The sequence below is a fragment of the Saccopteryx leptura genome, chromosome 6 (assembly GCF_036850995.1).
Source record: "Saccopteryx leptura isolate mSacLep1 chromosome 6, mSacLep1_pri_phased_curated, whole genome shotgun sequence".
NCBI lineage: Eukaryota > Metazoa > Chordata > Mammalia > Chiroptera > Emballonuridae > Saccopteryx > Saccopteryx leptura.
Window position 1 is genome coordinate 153,003,983 of NC_089508.1, and position 22,151 is coordinate 153,026,133.

The window sequence follows — 22,151 nt, forward strand, 5'->3', positions numbered from 1 at the left end:
GAGATGCTAATCGTTAAGGTGGTTATCAGGCGACCTAAAATTGGAGAACCACGGCTCCACCGTTTCTCCCGCCACATCCTGATCAGCACACCAGATTTCCAATGGACTCCTCCCCCTGCCCTCTTCCCGCTACTGGGGGAGGTAGCAAAAAGGGTGGGAGCGCGAGACTTTGAAGGCACTAAGGTCAAGGGGGAGGTTGGGCTGCGTTGCAGTCCTTCCGAGCCGTACGTAGGGTCTGCGGGGACTCTAAGTGTCCATGTCGGCCCCCTGAGCTCTGCTACTTCAACTGGGCGACTTTGGTTTGCGAGACTTATTTGAGCCCATTTTCTTCTTTTGAGAAATGTGGCCGAGGTTGTCAAAGCTGGTATTGGGGGCGCCGGGACAAGAGAGTACAAGGTGGAGAGTACGTCACAGGCCTCTGGATCAGGACAAGACCATCGTCCGATCCCGCAACGCTCCGCAGGGACCCGGCTCGCGCGGGTTCTAAAATGAGGACAAAACCCGCCCGGATCTAGCGTGTGCGGATCGACGTGCCCAATGGGATGTTAGCGCAGGATTGAGTGACGGACTGGCGTAGCCAATAAACACGCGTCTTGTTGCGACGTGCTCCCCTCCCGGCTCCGACATTATAAAGAGCGCCACGAGTCGGCATTGTCAGGCGGCGGTACTGTGCAGGCCCGAGGGAGTTTTTTGGTTTGGTGGGTCCCGTGCAGTGGTGGTCGAGGAGGAGCGCGCGAACTTGCGGCAGCTCCGTCGGCGGAGGGAGGGGAGGCCGGGCAGCGCGAGCTTGAACGCGGCCGAGCCCCGCGGCACCTTCCCGGCGGGTGGGGCGAGCGGGCCTCGCGGCGTCACCGGCGGCGAGGTGAGCGGCCGGGCCCGCGGGCGGCGGGCGGGAGCCGCACGGGCCTGACGTGCTGTGGGTACATATGGCGGCTCGTTGCAGGAGCCGCCGCGCCCGGGTTTAGCATGTCGGAAACGGGTGAGGAGCAGCTCATGGAGACGATGGCCGCTACCGAGAACGGGCACGAGGCCGCCCCTGAAGGCGAGTCGCCTCCCGGTCCCGGCACCGGGACTGCAGCGGGCGCTGGAGGCGGTAGCGCGGCGCCGCCGGCCGGCAACCAGAACGGCGCTGAGGGCGACCAGATCAACGCCAGCAAGAACGAGGAGGACGCGGGGTAGGTGCAGCCGGGCCGGCGGGGCGCCGCCTTTGTTCCGGGGCCGCCTTTTGTTGGCGCCACGCGGCGGGGGGAGGGGCAGCCGGCCGGGGCCTGCTCGGGCCCGCGGACAGGTCCCCCGCGCCGTCCGCTGCGCCGCCCCTTGTGCTCGAGTTAGTTAAGAGTTTGTTGGGTCGACTTTGGCGCCGCCCCGGGGCCTCTCGCGTGGGGCCAGGAACGGGTCGGGCGCCCGGAAGAGGAGTGCGCCGGGACCCAGGGCCGAGTCGGTCTGGGCCGCCCGGGGGCTGCGTGGGCGGAGCTGTCGCGTGCCGGGTCCGTGTCCTCCCTCTTTAACCTCCGCCGGAGGCGGAGTTACGGTCTCGGCACCCGGAAGCCGCGAGTTGCGAGTTTTCGGAGGTGGCGAAGACCGGCGGGATAATGGCCTTTTGATTTGTGGTTGTTACACAAATTGCTTCCAGGACAGAGCGCCCAGGCTCTGTCCCTCCTGGCCAGGTTGTCCTTCCTTTCCCTCCCCCAGTCGAGATGCTGTCTTCTGAAGATTTGTTAGGGTCAAGGTTGAATATGGGGGGGGGGGGGGGATAGTGGAGATATAACATTTTCCAAAGGTAGAGCCCTTAGGGGTTCTAGTGGCAGACCTTTTTCTCCAATGGTGGCTTAATTGTAATATCTTTAGTAAAAGTTTTGCCAGGGACTGTCTTCCTAAAATCAGTTTTCTTACAAGATTTGTTGCCATATGTCTTACCCTACCATTTCAGAAAAATGTTTGTTGGTGGACTGAGCTGGGATACCAGCAAGAAGGACTTAAAGGATTATTTCACCAAATTTGGAGAGGTTGTTGATTGTACAATAAAAATGGATCCCAACACTGGTCGGTCAAGAGGGTTTGGCTTTATTCTCTTCAAAGATGCAGCCAGTGTGGAGAAGGTAAGCTGGGTACTTTATATCAGCAGTGTATTCTGTGGAGGACACTGTTCTTAGAGCATGATTAGCTTGTGTTCTGCACATGGTTTAGTGCTTTGGGAAAGGCAGAGAAAAGTAGCTCTTTGTTCCTGTTTTTGAAAAATTAAAAGAACAATACAGCCCTGGCCAGATGTCTTGGTTGGAGAATTGGTCCAGTACACCAAGGTTGAGGGTTTGGTCCCTGGTTAGGGCACATACGGGAACAGATCAATGTTTCTGTCTGTGTCCCTTAACTTTTTAAAATCAATAAGTAAAATTTGTAAAAGTTAAAAGTACGGGTGAAGTAGGGTAGTGCGTACAGGCTGGAATGGTCCAGGGCATTTACTACCTATTTGGTACAGTGCAAACACTTTATTATGAGGACTAGAGAGGAGTCCAAGGTTGCTATGACAGAGGCATTATTTTAGTTCCTTTTTTTTTTTTACAGGGACAGAGAGAGGGATAGACAGGGACAGACAGGAATGGAGAGAGATGAGAAGCATGAATCATTAGTTTTTTGTTACGAGACCTTAGTTGTCCATTGATTGTTTTCCCATATGTGCCCTGACCGGGGACCTTCAGCAAACTGAGTAACCCCTGCTCGAGCCAGCGACCTTGGATCCAAGCTAGTGAGCTTTTGCTCAAACCAGGTGAACCCACGCTCAAGCTGGCGACCTCGGGTTCCCGCACCTGGGTCCTCCGCATCCCAGTCCGACGCTCTGTCCACTGTGCCACCGCCCGGTCAGGCTTTAGCTCCTTTTTACAGAAAACAAACTAAGGCTCAGACATTTTTTTTATTGTTTTAAGTTAGAGGAGGGGAGAGAGACAGACTCCTGCATGCATCTGACCAGGATCCACCTGGTAACTCCTGTCTACAGCTGATGCTCAAATCAACTGAGCTGTCCTCAGCACCCGGGGCTGACGCTCAAACCAATGGAGCCACTGGTTGTGAGAGGAAGAGAGAGAAGGTGCAGAGAAAGGGGAAGAGAAGCAGATGGTTGCTTCTCATGCGTGTACTGACTGGGAGTTGAACCTGGGACATCCACATGCTGGCTGATGCTCTATCCATTGAGCCATCCATCCATCCAGGGCCAGCCTGCGCTTTTAATCACTGCTGCTTATTTCTGCTTTATTTCCTGCCTAGACAGGAAGAGGAGTGTACAGTATAGCATGGGAAAAGTCTGGGGGTGGTGGCCAGGACTGATTTATAGGTTAACCAGCTGTCATCGACATGTGAAAGTTGGGTTGGACAGTCAGATTGGAAGTAGATTTTGGAGGCAATGAAACACTTTTTATGTACCTGTGTTGGAGTTTCATAGCTCAGAAGGGCTTGTATACAGTCATGTTGCCGAGTTAAAACCCAACCTCCTGTTGAAATAGGTCCTAGACCAGAAGGAACACAGGCTGGATGGCCGGGTCATTGACCCCAAGAAGGCAATGGCCATGAAGAAGGATCCAGTAAAGAAAATTTTTGTGGGAGGTCTGAATCCTGAAGCCACTGAGGAGAAAATCAGAGAGTACTTCAGTGATTTTGGGGAGGTGAGTGTGTGGCCTGCCATCTGCCCTGAAGTGGCCTTCTTCCTGGTTCGTGGCAGCCTTGGCTGACTGAGCCCTCCGCAGCAAGGCTTTTTTTTTTTTATCATTCTCTGGCCTTCATGGAACTTTTCTCCTGTTCATTCCTTATGTGCCCTGGGGTTTGGGAGGTACTGGTCCTGAGCTTTGCCTGTGTTTACAGATTGAGGCCGTTGAGCTTCCGATGGATCCAAAGTCGAACAAAAGACGAGGCTTTGTTTTCATCACCTTTAAAGAAGAGGAACCTGTGAAGAAGGTTCTAGAGAAAAAGTTCCACACTATCAGTGGAAGTAAGGTAAGGTGTTCCCAGTTCTGTGTCTGGTTTCTTGCTGAGTAAGGGCTGGCCTTTGCAGGTGTGTCTTTTTTTATTTTTCCGAAGCTGGAAACAGGGAGAGATAGTCAGACAGACTCCCGCACGCGCCCGACCGGGATCCACCCGGCACGCCCACCAGGGGCGATGCTCTGCCACGACCAGAGCCACTCTAGCGCCTGGGGCAGAGGCCAAGGAGCTATCCCCAGCGCCCCGGCCATCTTTGCTCCAATGCTCCAATGGAGCCTCGCTGTGGGAGGGGAAGAGAGAGACAGAGAGGAAGGAGGAGGGGGTGGAGAAGCAAATGGGCGCTTCTATGTGCCCTGGCCGGGAATCGAACCCGGATCCCCCGCACGCCAGGCCGACGCTCTACCGCTGAGCCAACTAGCCAGGGCCTTTGCAGGTGTGTCTTTGGGGTTGAGCTGCCTCCAAGAACTCTCCAGGGTAGTGAGACCTCATTACTTTTCTGCAGCATTTGCTGCCCTGATGGGGACAGGTGGTCCTGTCCTTGAAGGAGTTCCTAACCTGGTAGGAGTGGCAGTACAGACAGGATGTGAGGAAGGGTGGCTTCTCTGGAGTGGAACAAGCATGTTGAATAGTCTCTGATTTGTGACTTCAAGTTAAAAATCAAGGTGTTCTAGAGTCTAAGGCCTGCAGTTCTTAAAAGATTCTAGAACTGCTACTCAAGTCTTCCCTTGGTGGTGAAGTCTTTCCTGGTATAAAAACTGCTGCAGAGTCTTTCTCCTATCTTGTTGCCACCACAACCAAACCTTGATTCACCTCCATCCTCTTTGAACACTGGTTTAGTCATCCCCACCTCAGTCTTCCCAAAAACTCTCAGGGTCCTGGCCCACTTATATCCAGGGCCAATTTTGCCTTCAAATGAGCAGAAGTGAGAAGTGCCACTGTTACTTCTGAACTCTGGTCTGGAGGGAGGGTAGTATTGCTTTAGTATTCTCCAGGTGGCAGTTGAGGGGTGAGGCTTACTGTTGGCGGGGTGTGGCAGGCTCTGTTTGTGTAAGTGGCAGCCTGATAAGGTTGGACAGGTAGGGTGGATGGAGCTCCTCGGAACTTCAGTATCCTGGCTGGGGATTTGGGAAGATTGGATTGGGCTCTTAAATTTCAGGTAAATTGACATTGGATTCTAGGGGCCATTGGGTAAGACGTCATTAGTAACCCAGTGGATAGTGTCACAGAGGCCTCTTTCTCTGTGCCACAGTGAAAAATGGGCAGGAAGAGCCTATAGGAGCAGTACTAGTCAAACTACTGATAGTTGGTCTTGAAGTAGTGTATTTAGTTGTATGTTAATTCGGTAGGGTAGAAAAGATCAGATTGCATCACTGGTGATGGTAATTTGTCTTTTTTTTTTTAACTGGTCTTAGTTGGGAGCAGAGTATGTGCCGTGGTACTTTATTTTTATTCAAATTATAATAGAAAGTTTATTTAGAAAGCTACTAAGGCAGTAAAAGTGAGCCAGCTGGGCTGTGTAGACTCTGGAAACAGTTACAGAAACAAAAGGGCCTGGGAGCTTAGGAGAGGGAAAGGCAAAGGGAACCTGCCTGGGTGGGGGAGGGGAAAGGTGAGGGTATGCCCTGGAGGGAGAAAGTGCTTTTGGAAAAAAAACTTATGTGTGTGTGTTTTCTGTCAGGGTATTAAAAAAAAAAATTGCTTCTGATTTATTTCAGCTTCAGCGCTGTAAGGTCCCTCACCCTATCCCCACCCACAGTTGGTAGGTTTTTGAATAAGGAGGAAATGACTCGGGGCCCTGAGGACATAGGTTTTGGGCTCATCCCAGCAACAGACCTGTGGTTGGGGGAGGGGTAGCAATAGCAGTATGGCCTCAGGCAAGCCTCGCCTTAAGCCTGTGGCTTTCTTCCTCAGTAAGTTGGAGGTCACCACTGCACATTTGAGTGTGATGCTTCATTGTTTTCTGTAATAGAGTAAAATAAAATCAGTAACTCCCCTCATTCTCTAAGGCTCCGCAACCCAGAGGACTTGACTGACCCCCTTTCCTAGTAAGGCTAAAGTGGCACCAGATCTGACATTTAGTGTGTTTTTGCTATACTGGGCTTGAATTGGCCCAGCTGTCCTTGATCTTCTCTTCCCAATTGTTAGACATGGAGCTGCCTGCCCCACGGCTTTCACCAGCAGACCTGGGTTTGTGTCCATCATCCCCAGTACAGTTTCTGGGGAAAGGGTTGAGCTGAAAAGGCCCTAATGTGAATCTTGTTCTGCCTAGGTTTTAGTTATGATTTCCAGAGCTTCAAGTTAAATGTGGTCTCCCACTTTACCATGTTTTGTTTTATTTTTGAGAGACAGGAAGGAAGCGAGTTGACAAGCATCAGTTTGTAGTGACAGGCGTCACTTCAGTTCATTATTTCTCATACCGTGCTTTGACAGGAGTTGGGGGCGGGGCTCAGGCTGAGCCAGTGACCCCTTGCTCAAGCCAGCATCCTTGGGATCATGTTGATGATCTCATACTCAAGCAGGCCTCCTTGGGGTTTCGAACCTGGTACATCAGTGCCCCAGGTTGATGCTTGATCCACTGTGCTACCACCGGTCAGGCAATATTTTGTTATTTTTATTTGGGGGGGGCGGTTTGGATCAGAATGACTTGAGCCCCCCCAACATAATTTTGTTTTTGAGAAGATGAATCAGATCTGCCATCTGAATGTCTGTAAATGAAGATTTCTGTGCACAGTTCCTACCCAGAACTTGTTACTGTAGCCTGACTTCCTGTCCTCTTGGCTTTTAGTGTGAAATCAAGGTGGCTCAGCCCAAAGAGGTTTATCAACAGCAGCAGTATGGCTCTGGGGGCCGTGGAAACCGCAACCGAGGGAACCGAGGCAGTGGCGGCGGCGGTGGGAGTGGAGGTGAGTGGAACCTGGATAAATGAATATGGGTCTGATTTCCCTGCCTGCATGGAGCTTCTGTGCCTGTCTTGGGGGCTCACTCTGGCCTCTGGTGTGGCAGGGTGGGCAGGAACAGGAATGGCTCCTGGTCTGGGCTGTGCTGCTGGTTGGAGCAGAAGAACCCATATTTCCCATGCAGCCTGGGGCCCAAGGGCAGCTGAGGCATTTGCGTTGTACTTGAGAGCCGCGGGGGCCTGATCGGCTCTGGCTGTCCTGAGTCTTGGTCCACCCATGGGTGGGTGGGCAGAAGGTAGGGCAGGGCTGTGCCAGGCGCTTTACATTGCCCCCCTCCCCCAGGCCCTTCTGACTCCAAATCCTGAATTCTTTATTTTTTTTTAAGGCCAAGCTGCCAGGGAGGGTGGGGATGATCAGAGGATGATTTGAGTGAGAGTGAGTTCCTGCCTCTTTGGCCACGAATGAAGTTAGGGTTCTGTTCTGGCCTTCACCTCTGTGGCTTGGGTCTCCAGTGCAGGCCTCATTCAGGGCTCCGTATAAAAGGACAGCAGTCCCTTGGCTTCTACCTTGTGAGTTACTATAGTAACCCCGCCACCCAAAGGGCAGGATTTCCTCCATCCTAGCTCCTGCGTGTGCTAAATGGTCATGGGCCCCTGTGCCCTGCTCCCCCCACAGGTCAGAGTCAGAGTTGGAATCAGGGCTACGGCAACTACTGGAACCAGGGCTACGGCTACCAGCAGGGCTACGGGCCCGGCTATGGCGGCTACGACTACTCGCCCTATGGCTATTACAGCTACGGCCCCGGCTACGACTACAGTAAGTAGGAGAGGGAGGCCCCATCCAGTCACCCACTTGGGAGGCAGGACAGTGTAGGGGCCACTGGCAGCAGGGGCTTTTGGAGTCAGATGGGCTGGGCTTTTGTGGCCTGCCCCTGGGGTGTTGGCTCTGGTGAGGATTTGAGCTAAGCGCCTGGCACAGGGATAAATGGTCAATAAATGCAGCTGCTATCACTGTTGTTCTTTTCCCTAGGTCAGGGTAGCACGAATTACGGGAAGAGCCAGCGACGTGGTGGCCATCAGAATAACTACAAGCCATACTGAGGCTTCAGCAAGAGTGCCCATCTGACCGCACCACGCTTTGTTTGGATGTTGAGTGAACACAATTATGTACCAAATTTAACTTGGCATACTTTCTATGGCCTGTCCCATGTGCATCTTATTTAAAATTCCCCCCCCCCCCCCCCCCCCCCCCCCCCCAGAAATCACTCTCCTGTTTACTATTTCCAGAGCTCTAGTTGTTTTAGGCAGCGTGTGGTGTCTCAGGCCAGATTGGCGTTTGTTGTGGGCTGATTTTATTACCAGGTTAACCAGAACCAGGTGGGAGGGTCTGTTTCCTGCAGCTGCTTTGCAGCCTGGAGCTGTGGACCCTGGTTGTAAAGAGGTCTGTTTTAGGAAACCAGTGTCACCTTTTTTCACCTTTTAATTTTATATTATTTGTGTCATACATTTCCTGTAATGGAAGTGTTAATTTTACTGTACTTTTTGGTACCTTTTGGGAATCTAATGTATTGTAAGGTATTTTACACGTGTCCTGATTTTGCCACGACCTGGATATTGAAGCTATCCAAGCTTTTGAAATAAAACTGTAAAAACTCCCAGTCCTGGGTGAGTGAGATATATGGGGAAGGGGGTAGGGCCACAGCCTGTGTGGGACTTGGGACCCTTTAAAGGAAGGAAAATGACTGAGGTTTAAGGTAGCTATTCATGGGGATGTTACTATGCCCTGGGTAACCTTGTGATGTGGAAATGGGGTTCTAACAGCAGGACAGTGAACGTACATTCAAGGGTCCCCTCTCCTGCTCTGGCAGCATTCATTTGCTGTTGGATTGGAGCACCTCCAGTCTGGTGGCAAGAGGCAGCAGCGCCTGGTAAAGGAAGCTTTCTTTCCCCTCACTCCTAAAAGGAGCTGGCTGCTCTTCCTCTCTTAGCCCAGCTGTCAGATGCATACTGTTGGGGATTCCTCTGTCAGGGGTGGGTAGAGAAAGCCCAAGACAGCCAGAGCCTCCCAGTGATGAAACCTTCCAGCACTTCAAAGAAAAATATTCATAAAAAAAGTTTGGCTTGCTGAGGAGTGCAGGAGTCACGGCTAATTTTTTCGAACCCTGTTCCAGCCCACTCACCTAGAGCAGGACATGATTCAGCAGGGCTGCCGCAGGGCTGGGGCCTCAGCGTCTCACAACTTCTCACCTTTTCTTCCATGTCTGAAAAACCCCAGAGCCACCCAAACTGGTCAACCTTTTTCTTATGCTGAAGGGCCTTGCTGCCTTCAGCTTAAAGGCTTCTTGGGTGGCAGTTTGGAGCTTGGGCTCACTGGACAGGCCAGGTTAGATTCTAGAGACATGGTCAGCTGTCCTTGGGGCTTCAGGCTCACCTGTTAGGATGGCATCCAGTTTTGCCACCACATGTTGTACGTTGTCCAAGCTGAAGCACATTGGGGGCTTAAACTTAAGGACGTTCCTCCCGGGGCCATCAGTGCTCAGCAAAATGTAGTTCTCCTTTAGTCTGTGGGATAGGACACAGTAGGCACCCAACAGCCCAGGACCCTTCACATGGCCTTCCTCGGCCTAGTCTTGGACCCCTTTATAAGCCAGTTCCCCCCAGGACACAGCACTGGCCACCCCTTGCAAAACTCAGGCTCATCGTTTGTGGCCCAGCATCGATGACTTGCCAGGTGCTGGCCCTGGCCCTGGCCCTGCTGCCCCTCAGAGCAGGGGCCTCGTCGCATCTGTCCCTGGAGTCCCAGTCTTGTCTGAGCCAAGATTAGCCCCAGGGGTACAGTGTAGTCCCTGCATTTCATACTTTGTGGTTTATGTACATGTGTACAGCTTGCTCTATGGAGAGGGTCCAGTGTCCGAGTGGCATAGTGAACTCCAAGCACCCCCCACCTAGTAGCTTCAGTGACATCCCTGTTCCCTGCACACAGGTAATGTTGCAATCCCATACTGCACTGTTAGTTTTCTAGTTCTTTTCTTGGAAGATGATTTTACCCTCCTGAAAATTATCATTGATACCTAAGAATCATTTTTAATATTCCACATTTACACTTTTAACCTAGGAAGGTATTTTGGCTGCTGAGAGGAGGGGTCTGACATATCTACACTCTGGCCCCCCACTCCTTTTGTACTGATTCTGTTATTTTTGGAGCCATGGTGTCCTTAGTCTGCCTTTTGGCTCCTTGCTCCTATCCTGTTCTTCCTGGCACTATGACCGTGCTAGAAAGAATAACGTCTGGACTTCAAATCCAGCTCTGCCGCCTACTAGCAGGGTGGCTGAGGTCAAATGGTCCTTGGCCCAGTTTCCTCACTGAACTGGAGAAATCCCCAGGGTGGCTGTGAGGTGAAGGAAGTCAGGCTGGGCCTCAGATCTGACTCCCTCCTTCCCACCAGCCATGCTGGAATCCTCAGTCTGGAGGCTGGGGTGAAGGGGGGGTAGGCTGATGTGTCCGACCAGCAGAGAGAAGGCAGAGACTGGATGGTCACTTAGGAGGGGTCAGTCTTAAAAAAACCTCATGGAGGGAAAGATCTTTATGTTAATTTCTGTACTGTTATGTGAATTCCAAACATTGATACATACTTTCCAAGGGTTTTATGAGGTGGAGGAAGAGGGTACGAATGAGGAATGGAGATAAAAGGAAATACAGGGTCCTCGGGTTAACGACACAGTTCTGTTCCTACAGCAGTGATGTAACATGAATTTTGGTGTTGTCGAAACACACCCTAGCCTAAGTCACTTGTAAAATCAATGAGAACATAAAAACACAAACAACTAAGCCACAGAAAAAGGAAAATAACAAATACACTACTGTACACTACTGCAAATTCTGCCACGCACAACCAAACTAGTTCACCGTCGCAGTCTGCAAGTACGACGTTTAGTGGCATAACACGTCTCAATTTTTTTTTGTTTTTATGGGAGTGAGCATTGTAAACTCACAATGTTTGTCTAGACCAGGGGTCCCCAAACTTTTTACACAGGAGGCCAGTTCACTGTCCCTCAGACCGTTGGAGGGCCGGACTATAAAAAAAACTATGAACAAATCCCTATGTACACTGCACATACCTTATTTTAAAGTAAAAAAACAAAACGGGAACAAATACAATATTTAAAATAAAGAACAAGTAAATTTAAATCAACAAACTTGACCAGTATTTCAATGGAACTATGGGCCTGCTTTTGGCTAACAAGATGGTCAATGTCTGGTTCCATATTTGTCACTGCTAGCCGTAACAAGTGATATGACGCGCTTCTGGAGCTGTGATGCGTGCGTCCCGCGTCACCAGAAGTACCGTATGTGAGCCATGCCGCATTTTGTGGCACCGCCACATACAGTACTCCAAGTACTCACTGACCACCAGTGAAAGAGGTGCCCCTTCCGGAAGTGCGGCGGGGGCCAGATAAATGGCCTCAGGGGGCCGCAGTTTGGGGACCCCTGGTCTAGACCAGTGGTAGTCAACCTGGTCCCTACTGCCCACTAGGGGGCGTTCCAGCTTTCATGGTGGGCGGTAGCAGAGCAACCAAAGTATAAATAAAAAGATAGATTTAACTATAGTAAGTTGTTTTATAAAGATTTATTCTGCCAAACTTAGCAAAAATCCGACATAAAGTACTTGGTAAGTAATTATTATATGCTTTAACTTGCTGTAACTCTGCTTTGTAAATTTTATAAAGTAAAGTTACTTCCCTACTTTATAAATCACCATTACTGTGGAACCGGTGGATGGTTAGAAAATTTTACTACTAATAGAGATTGTAAGTGGGCGGTAGGTATAAAAAGGTTGACTATCCCTGGTCTAGATTGTCGTAACTCAAGGGCCCCCTGTAACAGGGAAGGGTCCTGCTTGGGTTCAAAATGTGAACCTGGTTGGGTGGGAGGCATGAGTCTGGAGATGCTGTTCCCTCTAGGTACCCCGCCCAGATGAAGAGCAGGAGTCCTGTCCATCCTCAGCCCCTGGAGAAGCTTTCTCTGATAGCCTGGGTCTGAGAACTGGGGCAGCTCTGGCATCTTGACAGAGGTGGCACTTGGGCTGGCGATGGCCTGTGCCCATCTGAAACCTTTGCAGCCAGACACTGGGCACAGAGCTGACTGGGCTGCCTTTTCTATCCATAGACTTCAGTCAGGTGGATGCACAATTGGCTGTCCCCCCTTCCCCAGAGGGCCAGAGTGCCCAGGAACATGGTGAATGGAGGGGGAGGTTCCTTCCTGTCAGGGCCCTAGACATTGAAGAAAGTACCTGTACACCAAGTAGTCAGCTTCTTCAGTGGCTGGTGTCCTTGTGGCCTCATCTTTGATCAAATCGACACCAATGAAGAGCCCGACGCCCCTGGAGCAGAAGGTGTATCTCAGGAGGCCAGGTCTGAAGGACGGACCATGGACTTTGCCCTTGCCCTCTGCCTGGGTCTCAGTTAAGCCTCAACGTCCACCAGGGCTTTTACCTCCACCTCTTGGGAAACAGAGCCACCGAAAGTGTGTGTGTGTGTATGCATGCACTGGGAGACAGCCACAGGATGAGAAGGGTGGTGGTGGTGTGTGTGTATATGTGACGTGCCACCTTGGGCTACAGCCCCTCTCAGGGCTCCAGTTCTCCCCTGTGGAGTTAGAGTAAAACTCCCACCATCTCAGGTGGTTAGGATGTGAAAGAAGGAATGACTTTAGGCTGCTGGCAGGTGCTGGGTTAGTGGGTAGTGACTGCTGGCCTGAGCCTCACCTGATGTCCCCGATGATGGGATGTTTGGCTTTCTGCTGCCCCAGGAGCTCCATCAGGAAGCTGCCCACACAGGCAGCGTGAGCCTGTAGCTGCTCCTTCTCCAAGACATCCAGGACGGCCAGCCCCACTGCACAGGACACGGGGCTGCCCCCAAACTGAGCCAGGGGGCAAAGGGCATGTCAGACGTTCAGCAGAGCAGGCCATGCCCAGGGAGGGTGATAAGAGCACAAGCTGGAACCCCTCAAGGTTCAGAATGCTGGGCAGTAAATGGGGTTCTGAGGCTCCTGTAGATCGTCCTGCTTTTCAGGTGTTAATGTAGTGTACTCCAGGAGGTCAGGTACCCTCGGGTGTGCACTTAGGAGCCTTGCCAAGCTACCGTCCGAGGAAATGGTGTACTACTGTACATTCCCACAGCCGGTTTTGGTCGAGAGGCTCTGGGGTCCCATTTCATGGGCTGGGCCCAGATACAGAGCATGGGACTAGTTCCCATCACCTCCAAGGCGAGTCAAAAGCAACATGCCAGAGCCACACCCAGGACAGATTTTAGGGTGCAAACTACAGCTGGCTGCCTGTGAATCACATATGGCCTGATAATCCATTTTGTTTGGCTTGTGTAGCATTATTAGGTTTGAATTACCATATTTACCCATGTATAAGATGCAGCCTTTCCTGAAAAATTTGGAGTCTAAAAACTTGGTGCATCTTATACCGTGGTTGTCGATGTCTTTACTTGCATTTCCCACTTTTTCGTGCTTGTTTTTGCACTCATTGTAGTTTTACTTGCATTTCCTGCTTTTTCATGTTTGTTGTCTTTGCGTTGTTTCGCACTTGTTACCCGGTATATTATGGTAGGTTATGTTATGCCACATTCTGCCCAGAAATGGCTCAGAAAAGATTTTTGTACAGTGCTGAATTAAAGTTAAAAGTGATTCAGTTTGCAAAAAGTGAATGGAAATCGTGCTGCTGAATGTAAGCGTGGTCCTCCTCCAACTGAGAAATCAATCCGAGACTGGCTACGGGAAGAAGAAACCCTACTGAAAATGCCACAGCAGAAGAAGGCCATGAGAGGCAAGTCAGCAAAATGGCCTGATTTAGAGAGGGAATTGAAGATACAGATTGAAGAGCAAAGGGAAATTGGAATTCCTGTGTCCACAGGATGGTTCAGCATAAAGCAAGAATTGCTGATGAAAAAGAAGTTACATACTGATTTCAAAGGAGAACACATTGGTGCTTCAGGTTCATGAAATGGAATGGACTGAGCATGTGTCCATGCACCCGACTTGCCCAAAAGATGCCTGAAAGCTCTTCATAATGAGCAGAAGGTCCTTGAATTTTATCGTTTTGTCATTCAATGTCAGAAGACACATCAGTTTGTGTTGGGACAGATTGCAAATATGGACAAAGTCCCCCTTTGATGTCCCAAGTAACAGAACTGTTGATAAGAAGGGGTGAAACTGTAGCTGTGAAGACAAGTGGACATGAAAAGAGCCATTATACAGTTGTTCTAGCTTGTTGTGCCAATGGAACCAAGCTGCCTCCTATGCTGATTTTCAAATGCAAAACAATGCCAAAAGAAGACATTTCTTGAGGCGTGATTGTCTATGTTCATGACAAGGGTTGGATGGATCAGGATGGGATGAAGATCTGGTTTGAGAAAGTTTGGAGGAGACCAGGTGGGCTCTTATGCAAACCTGCCCTTTTGGTGCTTAATCAGTTCAGGGCACACATAACAAAAAACAAAGATTGCTGCAGAGCAAAAAACAAAACTTGCCGTCATACCTGGAGGCTTGACATCCCAGCTCCAACCACTTGATATCAGCTTTAACAAACCCTTCAAAGCTGCAATGAGAGACAAATGGAACCAATGGATGAAGTCTTCTGGGGATAATTTGACACCAGCAGGAAGAGTGAAGAAACCAACTATGGGAGAAGTTTGTACCTGGGTGAAAAGATCCTGGGATAGTATCAAGATTGAGATCATTGTCAAGTCATTGAAGAAGTGTGGCATTTAAAATGCCATAGATGGAACTGAGGATGAGGCAATATATGAAGACAGTGATTTGTCATCAGACACAGATGAAGACAAGCTAATGGATGGTAGTTTTGACAGTGATGAGGAGATGTATGAATTTTATGATGAATAAAACTTGAGTTCAATAACTATGTAATAAATTTTTTTTTCAAATTTCGGGACCCAAAATTAAGGTGTGTCTTATATATAGGAGCATCTTATACACAAGGAAATACGGTAGGTGTGAATGCTTATTTAAGAGACGTCACACAAAAATACAAATTTTTGATTTAAACTTAGCCTATTTGGCTACCTTACTTTGGCTGTTCCTGTTAGGTACCCTGAGTGCTTAGATACACTTTCTCCACCTGGCCCAGCAGGTGGTCCAAGTGGGGTTGTGCATTGTAGAGAGCTAGGAACAAGTGTTTCTTCTGCAGACCAGATTTTTTTCTTTTGTGTTGGACCACCTATTCCCCCTTAAATTAGATCTTTACTTTATCAAGGTAATAGTTTACATATAAGCTGCATATATTTAAATGTATACAGTCATCCAGCACTTAATGACAGGGATATATTCTGAGAAATGTGGCCTTAGGTTATTGGTCACTGTGTGAATGTCAGAGAGCACAGTTACACAAACCTACGTGATACAGCCTATAGCTCTGTAGGGAGGGAAAAGTAATCTTCCCTCTGCCCTCTGTGTTCCTGGTCGAGACATCCCTGTGATAAGACATTAACAGGAGAAGAACAAACAAAAGTTTAGTAACATGTATACCTCCTGTATACATAGGAGAGACCCAGGAAAACTAAGTAACTCCCCCAAATGGCTGAAAGCCATTGCCTTAAATACCATCTCCAGTTGAAGACAGAAGATGTTGGGGTAGAGGGAGCCAGTTAGGGAAGTGACCAGGAAAAGCCCAGTAAGCCAGGATGAGGCATCATGCAGACTTATCTCCTCCTGCATTCGTAAATTTCTAGAGATAAGGTCATACCCCTCTTCTTGGCACAGAGAGAGACACCCTTAGAGATGGAGATTTCCTTTATAAATATAAATGTAGCTTTCAAAAGGGTTACTTCTACTTGGTTTTCAGAGCTTTCCTCAAATCTGCTGTTTCCTAAAATTAATCAGCATAAATAATCCTTATGCCAAAGAAACATATTTTGGGGGTGACAAATTCTGTTCTTCTCTAGCTCCTAGATTACAAAGCTGTACAGCATACTGTACTGAATATGGTAGGCAACTGTAATACAATTTTAAGTATTTTTGTAATGTTGGTTAAGACTGCTATTATAGGAATTTTTCAGCTCCCATTATAATCTTATGGAACTACCATCCTGTAGTCCTGTCCCCACCTTGCTTTCCCCCCCTTCATGCAGTCTTCCTTATGTTCCCTCCTTAATTCCAAGTGCATTAAAGAAGCTGCAAAATGTTATTCTTGGGAGCATTTTTCTCAGTCTGTTGAGATCTTGCTTCCAGGTATATCTTCTGTTTGGCTCGAATAATTTTTTCCTCCTTGGTTATTTTAATTAAAAATTTTTTTTCAATTACAGTTGACATGAAATATTTGTCTATAATGGCTCAAATAATTTTTTATAAAAATTCTCTACAGGTTGATTTTTTGGTCAAAAATAGTCTGTTGTTGACCAAAACAATACACGGTGCACGACTATAGTTCAATTTGACTTGACAAACGTGTAAAACTATAGAACTCCCACCACAATGAGGACACAAAATATTTCCATCACACCAGGAGTTCCTTGTTCCCCCTCCACTGCTGGCCCAGGCAGCCACTGACCTGAGTTCTTTCACGACTTTGGCCTTTTCCATAATGTCATATGAATGGAATCACAGAGTATGTACCCTTCTGCTTCGCTTCTTTTACTCAAAATGTTTTTAGAATTCATCTATATTGTTATGTGTGTAGGTCGTTCATTTTATAGCTGCATAGTATTCCATTGGACACACAAGAATTTGTTTATCCTATCTCCTACTGATGAACCCTTGGGTTATTTTGATTTTTGGATATTAAGCATAAAACTATTATTAACATTTATGACAAATCTTTTTGTAAACATATATTCTCATTTCTCTAGGGTAAATATCTAGGAGTGGAACTGCTGGATTGTATAATATATATATATATATATATATATATATATATATATATATATATATAATTTTATAAAAAACTGTGAAACTGTTTTACAAAATAGTGGTACCATTATTTTCTCACCACTTGTCTATGAAATTCCAGTAGTTCCACATACTAAAAACATTTGGAGCTGTCAGTCTTTTTAGTAATTTTGTCCTTTTTGTAGCCATTCTAATGGGTGTATAGTGGTATCCTGTAGATCAGAGTTTTCAACCACTAGTCTACGGACAGGTGTCAGTTCACCAGAAATTTCATGCTGGTCTGCAAGAGTTAACCATTGTGATGTTATATGAAGATTACAGAGTCTATAGTCACTGAAAACAACTGCTGTAGAACATCTTGAAAATTTGTGTGCAGAGCCCCATACTTGAGATCACAAAAAGCTACCTAGTAACTCTATGAGGCAGCTTTCCACTTTGTCCAAAACAAATTACGTGTGGAATAGACACAGGTTGCATTGAGGCTACTTACTGTATTTTATTAACCATGAACTTGTTAAAAAGTAGAATGTCTTTGGTTTAGAATCATGACCTGGCCAAGATGCTCAACTAGCACCCAGATGTGTCTTTCTCCCATCACCCCAGAATGACGATCGAAAGAGAGAAAACAGAAGCTCCGACACAGCCCTGGAAATCTAGAAGGCCATGCATATGTGTAGGAATATGCTCATATCCAGTGCTAAGTTCATGTTCAGAAAAGACCTAAAAACTCAATTCTCATTGTAAGGGGTTAATAGTTTATTAGGGGTTAACTACTATACACTCATAGCTTAGAAAACTAAGTTATGAATAAGAAATTTAATTATTGCTTCATGTCCTTCCAAGGAACATAGAGAGTTGTTTTGCAGATAGGTTCCCAAGGACTCAAGATGTCAGTGCCCTGGAGATAAAAGATACCTACCTACAATATAAGGCCATCACTCATGTCAAGCAAGCATCCTGGGGACATTCCTGCATGCCAGATCCCGACCACCTGCATTCTACAACATGACTAACTACATGCTCAGTAATAAATCTTTTTCTCTCTCTCTTTTTTTTTTTTTTTGTATTTTTCCGAAGCTAGAAATGGGGAGAGACAGACAGACTCCCACATGCGCCCGACTGGGATCCACCCGGCACGCCCACCAGGGGGCGACGCTATGCCCCTCCGGGGGGGTCGCCCTGCCCGACCAGAGCCACTCTAGCGCCTGGGGCAGAGGCCAAGGAGCCATCCCCAGCGCCCGGGCCATCCCTGCTCCAATGGAGCCTCGGCTGCGGGAGGGGAAGAGAGAGACAGAGAGGAAGGAGAGGGGGAGGGGTGGAGAAGCAGATGGGCGCTTCTCCTGTGTGCCCTGGCCGGGAATCGAACCTGGGACCTCTGCACGCCAGGCCGACGCTCTACCACTGAGCCAACCGGCCAGGGCCAGTAATAAATCTTTAACCTCTCCAAAGGTATATAAACTGGCCAGTCAGCCAAGACTGTTAAGGAAGTTTTTTGGGCCTGACCAGGCAGTGGCACAGTAGATAGATTGTCGGACTGGGATGCGGAAGGATCCAGGTTCGAGACCCCAAGGTCGCCAGCTTGAGTGCGGGCTCATCTGGTTTGAGCAAAAAGCTCACCGGCTTGGACCCAAGGTCGCTGGCTCCAGCAAGGGGTCACTCGGTCTGCTGAAGACCCACGGTCAACGCACATATGAGAAAGCAATCAATGAACAACTAAGAAGTCGCAACGCACAACAAGAAACTAATGATTGATGCTTCTCATCTCTCTCTGTTCCTGTCTGTCTGTCCCTGTCTATCTCTGCCTCTGTAAATAAAAAAATAAAAAAAAAGGAAGTTTTTCGGACCTGAGTCCATCTGCCTTCTTGAGTTGCTGGCAATTTGAATTAAATATGCTCTTTTATCTACTCAGTTCCTGTCTCTCGTGAATTGGCTAAAAGGACAATGGGCAACATGAACCCTGGCTTATTCTGGTAACATCACTACTGGCTGCCTTGAGGCTCGGAATAAGGTGGGAGTAAAGGCGAAGCCTGGGTTGTCAAGTGCTTGGCTAAGTGTTGAAGCATACATACCCTAACACACCCCAACACATGAAGCTTTGTCAAAGGCTGAGCGACCTCTTGGTTCCCCAGGCATTTAAGGAGATGTCTGACCAATCATTAGATCACTGAACTAACCAAGCAGAGACTACAGTGGTTATACATGACAAAGAACAAAGACTTTACAGAATTAGTTTAAAAAAGGCACCATACAGCCTGGCCTGTGGTGGCGCAGTGGATAAAGCGTCGACCTGGAATGCTGAGATCCCCGGTTCAAAACCCTGGGCTTGCCTTGGTCAAGGCACATATGGGAGTTGATGCTTCCTGCTCCTCCCCCCTTCTCTTTCTCTTTCTCTCTCCTGTCTAAAATGAATAAAGTCTTAAAAAGAGAAAAAAAAGGCACCATACAAAGAACAATTAAAAGCAATAACAAACCATGAGGAGGGAGTATGATTTCCAAAGTTGCCACATTATATTATTTAAAATGTCCAGTTCTCAATAGAAAACTGTGAAACATGCCAAGTGTCGATGTAAGAAAATGCCCAAACCTGTAGAGAATATTTATAAGGGTTTATTTGAGCCCAAACTGACAATAATTGCTGGCAAGCAAGATCTCAGATGACCCAGAGAATGACAGTTTTGCAGTTTCTTTTATGCATTTGGAATTAAGGAGGGAATGTAAAGATTATTACATGAAGGTGGGAGAAAGAAGGTAGGAATTGGATTATAGGACAGTTAACAAGATCATGTGTGTATTACTTCTGGCATTTCAAAAGTGTATTACCCTATATGCACAAGGACAATGGGCAAGGCTTGCCTAAACCTTTGGTAAAGAAGTTATAGTCCAAAAAAAAGTTTTAGCCTTGAGGTGTGACTAACCAAGGTGAACTGCCCAGTTAGAAAATTATGATTATACCTCCCCTTCATCATCCACAAAAGAAAGAAACAGGCATGGCCACTCACATGGGTAGGTGGAGAGGGGAAGCAAACAACAAAAACTGTCCCTAAGGAAGCTCAGATGTTGGCTTTACTAGATAAAGACTTACTTTTTTTTAAGTGAGAGGAGAGGAGATAGACAGACTCCTACATGCACCCTGACTGAAATCCACCCAGCAACCCATGTCTGGGGCTGATGCTCGAATCAACTGAGTTATCCTCAGTGCATGGGGCCAACGCTTGGACTAACCAAGCCACTGGCTGTGAGAGGGGAAGAGAGAGAAGGGGAAGAGGGAGGGAGAAGCAGATGGTCGCTTCTTATGTGCTCTGACCGAGGATTGAACCTGAGATGTCTGCATGTCAGGCCGATGCTCTATTCACTGAACCAACCGGCCAGGGCTAGACAAAGACTTTAAATGAGATGTTATAGCCTGACTAGGCGGTGGTGCAGTGGATAGAGTGTTGGCTGGTACACAGAGGACCCAGGTTCAAAACCCCAAGGTTGCTGGCTTGAGCGTGGGCTCACCAGCTTGAGTGCAGGATCATAGACATGACCCCATGGTTGCTGGCTTGAGCCTAAAGGTTGCTGGCTTTAAGTCCAAGGTTGCAGGCTTGAGCCCAACGTTGCTGGCTTGAGCAAGGGGTCACTTGCTCTGCTGTAGCTCCCTCACCCCTGGTCAGGGTATATATGAGAAGTAATCAATGGCCCTGACAGGTTGGCTCAGTAGTAAGAGCGTCGGCCTGGCATGTGGCTGTCTATGTTCAATTCTCTGTCAGGGCACACAGGAGAAGCGCCATCTGCTTCTCCACCCTTCCTCCTCTCACTTCTCTCTCACTTCTCTCTTTCTCTTCTTCTCCCCTCCTGCAGCCATGGCTCAATTGGAGTGAGTTGGCCCCAGATGCTGAGGATGCCTCCATGGCCTCTGCCTCAGGTGTTATGAAGACCTCAGTTGCAGAGCAATGGAGCAACACCCAGATAGGCAGAGTATTGCCCCCTAGTGGGCCTGCCGGGTAGATTCCGGTCAGGGTGCATGCTGGCATCTGTCTCTGTCTCCCCTCCTCTCACTGAAAAAAAAAGAGAAGCAATCAATGAGTGCACAATGAATTGGAACAACTAAGTGGAACAAGCTGATGCTTCTCTACCTTTCTCTCTCCCTCCCTCAAATCAATGGGAAAAAAATTTTTAATTCTATATAAAGTAAAACTATCCTTCATACAGAAAGGAAAAAACCAAAAAGTAACCAAACAAAAAGTATCCTTAAAATATAAAAGAGGAACAAAGACAATTACAGATTAAAAAAACTTAAGAAATATTGTCACTAGCAGATCTACTTTACAAGAAATAATAATGGTATTTTTAAAAGCTGAAAGGAAAAGATAATCAGGTCCTGGCTGGGTAGCTCAGGTGGTTAGAGCATCGTCTTGATACGCCAAGGTTGCAGGTTGGATCCCCAGTGAGGGCACATACAAGAATCAACCAATGAGCCTGACCAGGTGGTAGCGCAGTGGATAGAGCATGGACCTGGAAATGCTGAGGTTGCCAGTTCAAAACCCTGGGCTTGCCTGGTCAAGGCACATATGGGAGTTGATGCTTCCTGCTCCTTCCCCCCTTCTCTGTCTCTCTCCTTTCTAAAATGAAAAAAAAAAAAAAAAATCAACCAATGAGTACATAAATGGGTAAAACAATAAATTGATGTTTCCCTCTCTCTCTATAGAAAATAAAAAAAAATTTAAAAAACCTGACCAGTGGTGGCGTAGTGGATAAAGCATTGACCTGGAACACTGAGGTCGCTGCAGGTTGAAAACCCCAGGCTAGCCCTGCAAGGCACAGATGAGAAGCAACCACTATGTATTGATGCTTCCCTCTCCTCCTCTCTCTCCTCTTTCCAAAATCAATAGAAAAATCATTAAAAAAAATTGATATCAGACAGTAACTTGAATCCACATGAAGAAATAAAGAGCATTGATAAAGATGCAAGTAGGTTGAAAGCAGAGCTGTGGAGAAGATATACCATGCAAATAGTAACTAAAAGAGCTGGTGGGGCTGTACTAATATTAGACATAAAAGACTTGAAGATTAAAATTGTTACTAGCTGGAAATATCAAGGGGGGGCTCTGTAAAGTATATGATTGTCTAACCACTGCTGTACATACATACACTCGAAAGTAATACAAAATACTATTGAATGTCTATGGTAAATAACCAGTGTGCCTAAATAAAATGTTACTAGCAATATAAACACTTTACAATGATAAAAATATAAATATATCAAATGGATATACTACTACAAACAGAGATGCATTTAACAATAAAGTCCCAAAACACAGAAAGCAAAAATGGATAGAATAGAAAGTGAGAGGCGGGGAGGCAGAGAGACAGACTCATGCATGTGCCCCAACCGGGATC

The 22,151-nt window shown here is 47.7% G+C and overlaps 2 protein-coding genes across 5 annotated transcripts in view; one reads left to right on the forward strand and one right to left on the reverse strand.

Annotated features, from left to right (window-relative positions):
• Nucleotides 1-614: 614 nt before the first annotated feature.
• HNRNPAB (heterogeneous nuclear ribonucleoprotein A/B) lies at nucleotides 615-8,074 on the forward strand. Of its 2 annotated transcripts, XM_066388324.1 has the most exons (8): nucleotides 615-862; nucleotides 944-1,175; nucleotides 1,931-2,099; nucleotides 3,495-3,653; nucleotides 3,850-3,981; nucleotides 6,752-6,869; nucleotides 7,539-7,679; nucleotides 7,893-8,074. In XM_066388324.1, exons 2-8 carry the CDS (start codon nucleotides 967-969, stop codon nucleotides 7,961-7,963), a joined length of 999 nt encoding a protein of 332 aa, XP_066244421.1. In that variant the 5' UTR covers nucleotides 615-862; nucleotides 944-966; the 3' UTR covers nucleotides 7,964-8,074. The 2 variants fall into 2 exon arrangements, with proteins under 2 accessions (XP_066244421.1, XP_066244420.1); XM_066388323.1 differs by lacking the exons at nucleotides 615-862; nucleotides 7,539-7,679.
• Nucleotides 5,219-22,151, reverse strand: part of PHYKPL (5-phosphohydroxy-L-lysine phospho-lyase) — a 33,048-nt gene continuing 16,115 nt past the window's right edge. The window contains exons 8-13 of one of the 3 annotated variants that reach the window (XM_066388322.1): nucleotides 12,628-12,782; nucleotides 12,154-12,243; nucleotides 9,294-9,424; nucleotides 9,043-9,123; nucleotides 7,661-7,668; nucleotides 6,884-7,011 (exon numbers count right to left, since the gene is read on the reverse strand). In XM_066388322.1, coding sequence (XP_066244419.1) covers nucleotides 6,946-7,011; nucleotides 7,661-7,668; nucleotides 9,043-9,123; nucleotides 9,294-9,424; nucleotides 12,154-12,243; nucleotides 12,628-12,782 — 531 coding nt within the window. In that variant the 3' untranslated portion in view covers nucleotides 6,884-6,945. Of the gene's footprint in view, nucleotides 5,927-6,883; nucleotides 7,012-7,660; nucleotides 7,669-9,042; nucleotides 9,124-9,293; nucleotides 9,425-12,153; nucleotides 12,244-12,627; nucleotides 12,783-22,151 lie in introns of those variants that run through there. The other 2 variants (XM_066388321.1, XM_066388320.1) reach the window with 2 other exon arrangements.